At 34.4% G+C, this 12,048-nt stretch overlaps 1 protein-coding gene across 1 annotated transcript in view; it reads left to right on the top strand.

Moving 5' to 3' along the window:
* The window catches only part of LOC136810039 (uncharacterized), a 33,576-nt gene extending 23,905 nt beyond the window's left edge, over nucleotides 1–9,671 (top strand). The window contains exons 16-20 of the mRNA XM_067066609.1: nucleotides 3,400–3,541; nucleotides 4,207–4,253; nucleotides 6,730–6,863; nucleotides 7,502–7,640; nucleotides 8,134–9,671. Of these exons, the coding sequence (XP_066922710.1) occupies nucleotides 3,400–3,541; nucleotides 4,207–4,253; nucleotides 6,730–6,863; nucleotides 7,502–7,640; nucleotides 8,134–8,292 (621 nt within the window). The 3' untranslated portion in view covers nucleotides 8,293–9,671. The remainder of the gene's footprint in view (nucleotides 1–3,399; nucleotides 3,542–4,206; nucleotides 4,254–6,729; nucleotides 6,864–7,501; nucleotides 7,641–8,133) is intronic.
* The last annotated feature ends 2,377 nt before the right edge of the window (nucleotides 9,672–12,048 follow it).

Raw genomic sequence — 12,048 nt, 5'->3', positions numbered from 1 at the left:
TCGAAGTCGAAGCTCCAAGGGGATAAGAATTTACTTCGAATAACTGAAAAATTCGTTTTAAGATTAATAAATCAATTCGTTTTAATCAATCTACTGTAGCAAGTATCCTTGTATTTTGTCTCTATTACAGATTTTTTAAGCTGGGCCTTCACGCCCTTGGGCGCCTTGTTTACAAATTAATGCATTATTTTTCTTTATGATTTTTTTTTTAATTTTCATAAAAGGCATAATTGTTGGTTTTGATTTTTTGTCTACAGATATAGTTTAGGCAAGCCAATATAATTTGTGGTTTTTTTACAGACTGCAAGCTTTAGGTAAATTAAATTTTAGGTTCGGTCGTGGTGTGCCTGTAAAACAACAAATCAAATTGGTCCCACCTTATAGTCTACCAAAACCAAGTCCAACACAGGAAAAATTCAATATAAATCATTGCATGACTTTTTAGTGAATTCACGGTGAAAAGCCGCAATTAATAATTCAAGATGAAAAGGTGAAATTTCACTGTGAATTGTCAAATTGCAGCTTTTCACTGTGAATTCACTAAAAAGTCAAGGTGAATTTTATTAATTTTTTTCCTGTGCCAAGTTGTCATATATACTGATATAATTTCGATAGCTATTAAAAATATGAAAGTTTCAAAATAATTTTGGTAGTTTCAAAATAGTGAAAAATTATACAAGTAGGTGCTAAAACTTTTTATTTTTAGAAAGGTGTATATAAACCTTTCCAATGATGTTGACACCAACTTGAATTTTTTGACAAAAAAGCAACCATTCCTAGCAAGATGGCCATTAAGAAAGACTTTTGTTTATTTATCTTCTTATGAACTGCTATATGCCTGTATGTTAATAGTTGCTATTTTGCCCTTCTGTATTCAATATAAAAAAAATTGAAAGGTATTTTTCAAGGGCAAATTTGTCATGCCAAAATCAATGTATGAAATTTCCTTCATATTTTTGGTTATCTTTTTTAAAATTTTGTATAAATCAATTCATTTTTACGTGGGATATTATGGATTGTCACTTGGATGATTTAAAAGGATATTTGAGTAAAGAATTTTAAAACGTGGTTTTATTTTGACTAGGTATTTTTTGCAAAACATCCGGTTCAGTCAAAAACGCCTTCTCGCCCTCAGGTCTAAAATTGAAAATTTGAACCACAGATTTTTTGGGAAATTTTTCCTTACAAATACATTTCAATCATCACAGTGACCCTATATTTCAAATCTAAAGTAGTTTTGATCATTGGTTCAGAAATTATGATAAATTTTTAGTTTTTTACAAAATTTGTGTTTTCGCAGGATATGGTTGTAAAATTTTAGATGAAATTTGTAAACTACAGTGAGATCGGGGTAACTTAATACATCAGTGGAGGCTAACATGCATAACCCTTAAATGAGTGACCTGGCTGGTCATTAAAATACAAAGTTAAATCAAAATAAAAAATTATAGAGTAGAGGTGCGAGCGGAGCTGCGTAGTTCATTTGTTTTGAAATTTTGCTGCTTTGATTGGCCAGTCATTTAATGGCTATGCAAGTTACCAGACTTCACGGTATACAGTATCATAGGAAAAAATCAAAAAAAATTACCTTGACCTTTTAGATGAATTGGCGGTGAAAAACTGTTAATCTTTCAATAATGACATGGTGATTAGCTGAAATTTCACCGTAAATTTATTAAAAGATTGCAGGTTTTCACCTTGAATACCCTACGGTCAGGAGAAATTTTTATATCTTGCATTCTGTGTATATTCTGATTGGGTAGCCGATATAATTTTGCATTTCTCCAGAAGAATGTGGAAATTTGAAGTGAAAAAAGATTCTTTTCGATACGATTTTTTCTGATGATGTAATGTTAGAAATGTGTCCTAAAAAAATTTTGGTTCAAATTTTACATAGACCTCTGAAGGCTTGAAAAGCTGTTTTTGAACGAACCAGCTGCTTGCTAAAAATATAGTCAAAAAGAAACTTTTTGTTCAGATATTTGAAGATGCTTGAGTACTGCTCTTGTATCATAGGTGTCCTTGTTCAGATGTTGTGGAAAGTGTTGTTCAGATATCGTGGAAGGTAATTCCTTCAGTCATAATGGAAAGTGTTGATCAGCTACCGTGGAAAATGTTGTTTAGATATCGCAGAAAGTCTCGGTGGAAGGTGTCGGTCTGATATCGTGAAAGGTGTTGGTTGAATTTTGTAGAAATGCATTGGTTGAAATATGCTAGATAACCATGGTTTTTAAAATATTGCTGGTACCACTACTTTCACTCAAGTGCCAAGCTGAAAAATTGACTATCAAAAAATATAAAAAGATAGCTAAACATCAAACTCAATCAAGCCCAACAAAAAAATAAACAGGAAGTAAAATCTGTTAAAATTTAGACTATCTTAGAAAAAACTTTACAGAAATTGAAGATTTTTTGCGCGCACAAAATCATTACTTGACAGAACAGGAAAAAGTCAATATTTCAGTCTCAACTGACACTGATTCCTGCTACCATAAAAGAAACTACGAAATCCAGTGAATATAAACCTTACCTTTAGATGCTACATCAGGTGTCAGGCATCAAGTTGAATAAAATTTCCAAAAAATCAAAGTTAGAATTTGTTTGTGGGCCTTGAGGAAAACAATCCCTCTTCTAATTAATATTGTCATAAAAGCTAAAGATGAATGCGTTTATGTAAGGTCTTTTCTTCAGCCTCCAAATTATCCTACAAGAACATTCTTCTTCACCAGACCCAGAACCATCATGCTCAATGAAAACAACCATTTTTTGGATAAAGTTCACTTCCTACTTGCATCCTTCCTTCCCTTCGATTTTGTGTTGTTTTGATTTTCTCTACCAAGTTCGTCTATAAATCTGCAGGGATTTTCCGCAAAATTCACCGACCCTTCTCCAAGGTCGGTAAGGGCAAAGATAAAATCAAGAAAAGCGCCAAATTGATATCGTCCGTAAACACAGACTCTATCCGCCGCGAAACATATTACGTTTTATAATATACAAATTATGTTTTATCATAATAATATATTATACGGGCGATAGCATCGTCTAGGGATGTAGTGGTTTCAATACCGCTATCGATTATAGGGTACCAATTAAAACATTCCGATCGAAAGATTTTGGTTGATCGGGACCGAAACTGTCTCCAGGGTCCATAAGCTCCAGTGAATACAACGCCAGTTATTAAGAGCCGGAGTTGTTGAGAGTCTTTTCCGGTAAGCTTAAGAAACGGGCTCATCAAACAAGAAATTTGACTTCTACCTGACATGCAATAGTGATGTTCTACTTATATAAAAAAACATCAAAGTAAATAAAAAAACCTGTGTGTAGTATCATTAATGACTAAATTGGATTTGATTTAATTTTTCACTCGCCTTGTTTTGAAGTATTGTATTTCGTTTCCAGGATTTTCGTTTCCAAGAGTTCAATACTTTATCCATCATCTACGGACAACCTTCCTCCACCTTCATCATGTCTTCAAATCAACTTGGACAACCCATCCTTGGTAAAAATGATAATGATGATGATGAGCTACCCCATAAAAGAGGTATTTGTTGATAATTGCTCCATAGCTATCTTTTTTGCGGTAACTTGTTTTTTTTTGCATAAGATGTGGAAGGGGTCTAAAATAGATAGTAATGAAAATAGGCGAATGGTTTGAAAGTTTAAAAGGGTTTTTATGCAGAAGAAAACGTGTGAAAGAAGGAACTTAGAAAATATTTTCTCAAGAATTAACCACCTGTTGCAGTTACGTTCTTGTGAAAGTTTATAAATTAAGATTACACAGCTTTTTAATTTTTTAGTTACATCTGATGATTGCTTAGAGCATGAAACTCCGAGTTATGGATTTTTAAAATTTTTTGGTTTTGAAATATATTTTTGATTAAAGAAGCTCTACTCCTGGTTGGTTTTATCGAGCACTCTTTGAATATGATTTCACCTTATTTGATTGATAAATTAAGATTACAAAAAGCTGTTTGGCTTCGAAAGTGAATCCACATTATATAACTTCACCTTCACCGTCACCCTGACGTCAATTATTTTGACGAAGACTTTACAGTGGACAGTATATTTTTGTAAACTTGAAACGAATTTTTAGTATATAGAATTTTTGACTGAAGATCGTAACGAAAAGTTGCGTGAAACTTTGAGTATCAAGCAATATTAATCTCGACTTCAATTTATTGTGTAACTTCACCCTCCATGTTTTAGAAAAACATCAAAGTACGCCAGAGAAAGTACCCGTTGGAAACATATTAGTAAGTATTTAATTTTTGGACCTACCTACGGTGGAGGTTCTATAAATTAACCCATGTCCGTCCGTTCGTCCGTCCGTCCGTCCGTCTGTTACCAGCTTTTCTCAGGATTGGCTCATTAGTTTTTTCTGATTTTTTGCACAATGATGCAAAATGGCAATGCCCAGAACGTGACGGAGCCCGATTTTTGAGAAAAAATTTTTTTGGGCAAATTTGGGCCAAAAACTACCTAAAAATAGGGTTTTTTGGACTTTGTGCAAAATCCTGTCATTACTTTTTTCTGATTTTTTGTACAAAGATGGAGGGCAAGATTCTCTAAAGAATGGTTGAAGTGGTTTTTCTCGGAAAATTCTTATTCGCCTTAAAAAACGGATTTTCCGTATTTTGGGAGAATTCCCTTTAACCAAATAAGAAAATATAGCTTTTCTCAATGTTGACTCATTATTTTTTTCTGATTTTTTGCACAATGATGCAAAATGGCAATGCCTAAAATGTGTCGGAGCCCGATTTTCGAAAAAAATATATTTGGGCAAATTTGGGCCAAAAACTCCCTAAAAACAGGGTTTTTTGGACTTTGTGCAAAATCCTGTCATTACTTTTTTCTGATTTTTTGTACAAAGATGGAGGGCAAGATTCTCTAAAGAATGGCTAAAGTGGTTTTTCCTGAAAAATTCTTATTCGCCTTAAAAGACGGATTTTCGTATTTTGGGGAAATTCCCTTTAATCAAATAAGAAAATATAGCTTTGACTCATAATTTTTTTCTGATTTTTTGCACAATGATGCAAAATGGCAATGCCCAAAATGTGACGGAGCCAGATTTTTAAGGAAAATTTTGTTGGGCAAATTTGGACCAAAAACAGCTTGAAAGGTTTTTTGGGCCTGAATGGTAGTCTGAATCGCAGACCTCTACAAAACCGCAGGTAGTATAGGTCTGCTTAATGATCTACCAACCGCTTTCCGGTTCGCAAAGGAAATCTTGGCGAGTAATTTGATTGACATTGATGTGCGCGCAAAAACGATCGTTTCGAACGTTTTCAATGGAATGTTTACATTTGAAATTCGAATCCCGGACCAGAAAAAAGATAAAAAAACAATCTGATGCGCGCATTATGTACAGTCTGTAGATTTATTTTTGACTTTTGCTTTTATAAGATATCTGGTCTGTAAATTTATCAAAACTTTTCCATCAGCTCTTCGGTCGAAGCTCAAAAAATACAAATATGAACACAGAAAGAAAACAACCAGTGCCAGAAACACTCCAATCTCTTCAAAGAATTGAAGCTAAGTACCTGAAAAGATACAAAGGCCACACAGTATTCAAAAGTGAAATGCCAAAGCTGAAGAAAAGTTCTTTGTTTGTTTTAACATTTAAAGGCCCTTGTTGAAGTAACAACAACACTCCCTTTTGTAGAATCATAAGAAGTAATGTCAGAAATATTCAATATGACCCCCAAAATGTACTGTATATACATAACTAGAGTACCTTGAAATAATCTGCAACATATCTGTAGAACTGACAAAACAATTATCTGGAGCCAAAGTGATCAACGAATCCAGTGTGGTAAAAAATTATACACTCATGCAAGTCCAAATTAAAGCATCAAAATATAGTTTTATGAAGCAAAATTTTGTTGGTGCACACAGAAGATACATCAGGGCACTTAAATTCAATAAATCTAATTTCTCATCTTTTACAAAATCTCCACATTAAACAAGAAAGGAGGAAGAAAAACAAGCAAACTTCCTTCCGCCTACTTTTTTTTCAAAATCCAAATATATTTTCCAATCTATGATTTGGTGCCTCACAGAAAATTTAAACATTACGTAATGTTATATTTGTAGACACTCGCCAGCTAAAAATGTCTTTAGCCGTATATCGGCTAAAGGCGGCAAATCTCTGGACAAAGGAAATATAGCTTATTAAGCATCCTCTATAAGGAGCACGAATCCGTTAGTGGATGCCAGCAGCCTACCTGAATGGTTAAAGTGATTTTCGTATTTGGGGAAATTCCTTTTTACCATTTTACATTATTCAACACACAAGCTTTATTTTTCCATTCTGAATTTTTGTACAATTATTGTCACTTTTTTCTTATTTTCATCTGATGTTAATCATTAGGTAGGTCCATTCAGCATGTTGCTTGTTTCTAATTAATCGTCGATCCTACGCTATAAATCTTCGTGAGTAAAAAATTAATCCGTCGAGCGATTATTTGGTCACTTTTCACCGATGAATTTTCTACCAATAATAAATATTCGAAAAAATAATGTGAGAGGGGTTACGCGAGTAAGGCCCGGAAAAGATTATCATGGCTATCCATGATGAAGTGCATTCTTCTTCCAAATGAGCCAAAAAAAATTCTACTCCACAAATTATTTTCAAGGGTTCTACGGGATGGCTCCTTACTTTAAATACAATGATTTCCTCTCGCAATCCTTTCCTTCATTTCCTAAACAGTTGTTGTTTGCTTTATATAGGACTTTATAGACGAACCGTCATCGATTGGTCATGAAAATAGCTCCGGTGAAACAGGAGCATCCATACAATTGGATCCTCGTGTGAATCTTGAAGCTGACCAGTTCAAAAGCAGTTGGTTTTCCGCACCATTCGCGTAAGTTATGATGTCTCGAGTTCAATATTTTTTCGGGAAAATCATTTTCATACAACACCCACTACTCACAGACCCACTGGGACCCCTTCCCACTGTAAAGCTTTGTCAAAATATCGTCCCAAATAAACCAATCCTCAATGCAAAATATTGTGCTTTTTCCCCATCCTCACTGAATTTTCTGACTCTAAAACAAAAGAATTGAAATTCCAAGCCCGAGAAAATATGGGAATATCAATCCCCATCGAGTTTCGGTCCGTTGTTTTTATCCCCACTGGCTGAAATATCCTACCGGGTCTGTGAGAAGGGGTGTTATACAAGGCTTAAAAGCGATTTCTAGTTTCAGTAATCCGGTCTACTTTCCTTTATACATAGTTTCTCTTTTTGACAGGGATACAGGCTGAAGAGGAATATTTTTTTAAACTCCTTGCTAAGTATTTCGGGTTTGTAGAAAAGTGTTTCTCGCTGGATTTGAGTATATACATTAAATTGGGTAAATATCAGAAATATCAGAAATATCAGAAATATCAGAAGGATGCCATATTTTTTTAAAACTACAAAAAAAATTTCGATTAACCTAACACTGTCTGCAGAGTTTTAAAGCTATTAGTTCTTTGTGTCAACTATCAATTTCTTTGTAGAAAATCACTGGAACAAGAGCTTACAGTGGAACCAGAACACCAGGAAATTCTGAGCATCATGCAAAATAAAAACATCAAGTTAAGAGCAGCCAATCAACCAAACGCTTCACCCTGGAAATTCTTCTTTTACGCGAAACAGGTAATTTACCTTTTCATAAATTACGTCACGATCACTTGCCTCGTATTCAAACAATTACTATGGTAATTATGTCCCTTGAGACATTGAGTGATTTTTTTATAAATAGAAATTAGTTTTAATAAAATCCACTGGTAGTTAATCACCATGGCAATAATTCAAAACGAGGCAAGTGATGTTCGTAACGTAATTTATGAAAAGGTCTATTGAATTTGTTTTAATATTTTCCTGAAATTGGATTTTACGTTTTCTACATTGGGAGCTACATTTAGATACTCTGTAGCCAGCCCGGAAGCCATTCTCTACGTAAAGTAAGATTTTGTCAATAAATTTTCTTTCGCCAGTGACGGAGGAGGTCAATTGCCTCGTTGAAGATTCTCCTGGAAGACCATACCATATCATGTCTGTAATTCCGTCCGATATTTTCGTAACATTTCGCGGACGATGAAATGATCAGTTCCTTTTCAAACAACAAACCCCTCGCTTTCTCTTCCAGGTCAACGAGGAGACGCTCTTCTTGATCGAGTTGGTAATTCAACGATCTCCGAAGACGTTGGCCAAAATACAAATCAAAACAACACAATCTACAGATCGTCTGGAAACTTTTGTTGAATATATTAGAAATTTATTTATCGGTTACATAGCTTTAACGTGATTCACGCAGAAATGAAATAAGACGTATAGTTATGAGGATAAAAGTAATTTGATAAGGATCTCCCTGAAGGAAATTTTTCGACTTTTCATCGAGCAACAAAATTTTATCTTGACCTTTTTTCAACTTTCATTTGGGCACGAAAACTTGATTCTATAATTGTATAGTCGAGAAAAGTGTTTATAATGTCTTTACTCTTGGGTACCTAATAAACGGGGGCTTTGGAATAAGCTGGGTGGGTGGTACCCGAGAGTAGGTGAAGAAGTTTTCCCCGACTAAATTACAGAGCCGACCGACTTATTTTTCCCCCATAATTAATGTCATTATATAGTCAGAGTCTTAGAGGCAACGGCATAAAGTCTTGGGTCTTGGGCCTTTGCAAAGGGGATGTTGTCGGGACCAAATGATGAATAGGCTCCAATGTTTGACGTCAATTCTTTCAGAGGCAGGCTAGAAATATAAAAATTCACAAGAAAAGCCAAAAATATTCACCAAATAAAACATTTACGTAGCTTTTTTGTTTATTTGCTTAACAAGCTTTTGGTTATTCGAGTAACTCTGATTTTTCATTTAAGCACTTGAATCTTTTTCGGTTGCCTAAAGGTTGAATATGTCTTGGTGCTTTGTCTAGAATGTCTGCATTGAATTCTAGTTGCATTTCAAAGCTGCTTATTTATCATTGGAGTGATCTAACTTTACAAGGTGACGGGTTTATGAACTTCAAGTCCGATTTTTGTAATGGTTCTTATAAAAGAGATGTTCTTAAGTTTAAATTACACCGTGTGAAAATGGTGGCCGGTGTGTAGAGAAAGGAATCAAACACCAATTAAAAGACGCCAAAATTTTGTATGAGTTGCATATTTAGGACGTCTGTTGTTTAAAAATCATTCACAAAAGATGTACGCATGTGCTGCTTGAAAATTTGTTCGCCTTTTGTTTTTTTTATGTTTACCAAAGAATACAATGACGTCATAAATTTCGAAACTTATTTCAAGGAGATTTTTTTTGCAATAAACACACATGTGAGTGTCCTTTCCAATTCACTCGTGTGCTGGAGTTGCTTGTGGATGGTTGGATTTGTGTGTGAGCTTTTGATTGCAGTTTTAGTCAGTTCAGATTTAGTGAGTTTAAATTTCTGTGATAATTGATCTCTACCTAATGTAGCGTTTTCATGGATTAGAGTTTGTTCATGAGAAAATATTGTTTTTTTTCGATTTTTTCACAAATTCCTTTCTTTAGAACTGATTATAATTTGTACATAAATTTTCGAATACATAGAAATTTAACGAATGTAGCATTTTTTCCAATTTTAATATAAATTTTTAAGTAAACTTATTTTGACGATTTTTCATGAAATAAACATAAAATATAAGTCAAAATCGAAACTCTACAATATCTTTAAAATTTTTTTCACAAATATGATCAAGGTCAAATCAAGCAAGCTATTCGCAAAAGGCAAGTAGCTAAAAGCTATGTATGTTTTTTATAAGAACATGCTATATTCTCAACTTCAGCTAAGCTATTATCTGATACTGTCGTCTGTCTGTCTGTCTGTCTGTATGCTGTTCTAAAACTTTATGGCAGACTGGAGGCTTCGAATATATGGTCGGGTTTTGCTGAAATTTTGCATACTTGATCCTTGGGACAATATCTGGGGGTATCAACTTTGTCCCTGTGTATGTATTCCAGGCTTTATTTACGTTATTGATATAGACACCAGAGAAGACCCTGGTGTTGACTGATGCTAGTTCCCTTCTCAGAGGGGGTATAATCTAATCTAGCCCTATCAGTAAGCATCAAAAAGCTGATAATAGGAAGGGAACGAGGTTGTCTGGGGGTGTCTTTTTAAATTTTTATATTTTCAAGGGCTTGGTCACGAGTTTTTCGCCAAAACGAGACTAAAACTTTGAGGCAGCCTGGAGACGTCAAAAATTGGTCGGATATGGCTGAAACTTAGTACAATTGTTCTTTGTGTGAATATCTGGAGGTGTATAAAGTTGATATTGGACCAGACAAGTCCACTGAAAACTTACTAAATAAATCACAAAACATCAAAAGATTGGAAATATTTGGCGAAAATTAAACAGTCCGCCCTTTATCTATTTACAAAAATATCACGACGTTATGTTTTTACGGAAACACACTCCCCAGTTTTTGCCTCGGCAAGTTGGTTTTCGAAAATTTTCCACTACTGACATAAACCGAGGTGCTTCAAATTCAAATTCAAATTCAAAACTTATTTATTCGCCTGCATGTCATTAAAAATTTACATATTTAAGTTTGTATAAATTAGGGGAGGGGAGGCAGGCCAGGAGTCCATCCAATAGACGTTTCCGTCTAATCATATGGAATGGCTACCTGGACGCAGATTTTTTTTCTGTGGGGTTGATATAACTATTAGAGTAACAATATTCCAAATAACAAAGTAAAAAAAAAAAAAAAAAAAAAAAAAAAAAAAAAACTCAACGTAACTATCGACAAAAAAAAATATAGTTATATAAGTAATCTTTTGTTTTAATAAATCAAATTAGAGTATTTCTATATCTATATGGACTTTCATTTTTCTGTTATGCAAGAGGTCAATTTTGAAGGAACTCGCTTATCTTTTTTTTGATCATATATCCAGATAATGGTTGTAGATCGATTTTAGTATGTAATATTAGCTGGTTCCAGTTTAAAAGAGATTGGTACTTAATCGATTTCAATCCATAGTTTAATGTTTTGGCTTCTGGGCGCTCCAAAAGTTTCAGTTCGTTATTTCTAGTAAGATAATTATGAGACAGAGTTTTGAAGTTTAAAATGTTCGTAACAGCTTCAGGAGAAAGATTAGTGAGAGTTTGATGTACGAGTCGGATATTGAACTTTGTTACGGTATGTGGCAAAGTTGGAATATCCAGGTTAATGAAAAGAGGAGCAGATTCTGCATTAAAATCTGAAAAAGTCAAGATGCGCACGCATCTTTTTTGAAGTTTGCCTATTCTAGAGTTTTGAGTGAGACTTTGCCCCCATACGATTATTGCGTATGACAAATGAGAGTGAAAAATAGCATAGTATAAAGTTTTAAGAATGGTCTGTGGAACAAAGTGACGCAGTTTGGATAAAATGCCATTTGACCTTCTAAGTTTTGCGGATAAATGATCAAAATGGAAATTCCACGCTAGACATTCATCGAGAAAAAGACCAAGATATTTGACACATTTCGAAAATTTCAAGACATGCCCATCAAGATTGAGATTCATTGTATATGGTACAGGTTTATTTTTACTTCTAAACAGGATAACCTCAGTTTTTGTAGTATTAAGAGAGATTTTGTTGGCACGAAGCCAAGAGGAGAGTCTGATTAAGTCAGAATTCACTTTCGTCTCAAGTGAATTTAGATTCGAATCGGAAGAGAGAAGACAGGTGTCGTCAGCAAAGAGGTTTGTTTCGCTATTCAGAATGGCTTCAGGAATGTCATTTATATATATTAGAAAAAGTAGAGGCCCTAGGACAGAGCCCTGGGGGACTCCGTGTCTGATAGATCGTTTTGAGGAATCATGCCCAGAAATTGAAACATATTGTTTCCTCTCAGTCAGGTAAGATCGAAACCAGAGGTTCGCAACGCCACGTATGCCATAGTGATGAAGTTTTGATAGAAGAATTTCATGATCTACTGTATCGAAAGCTTTTTGAAGATCAATGAATACCCCGCAAGAATACAACCCTTTGTCAATATTTGACCGAATTTTTTCTGTTAGATTTATTAATGCGTGAGAAGTA

This window comes from Clytia hemisphaerica, unplaced genomic scaffold (genome assembly GCF_902728285.1).
Source record: "Clytia hemisphaerica strain Z4C2 unplaced genomic scaffold, Clytia hemisphaerica genome assembly, whole genome shotgun sequence".
NCBI lineage: Eukaryota > Metazoa > Cnidaria > Hydrozoa > Leptothecata > Clytiidae > Clytia > Clytia hemisphaerica.
This window is presented reverse-complemented; position numbering and strand designations above follow the sequence as displayed.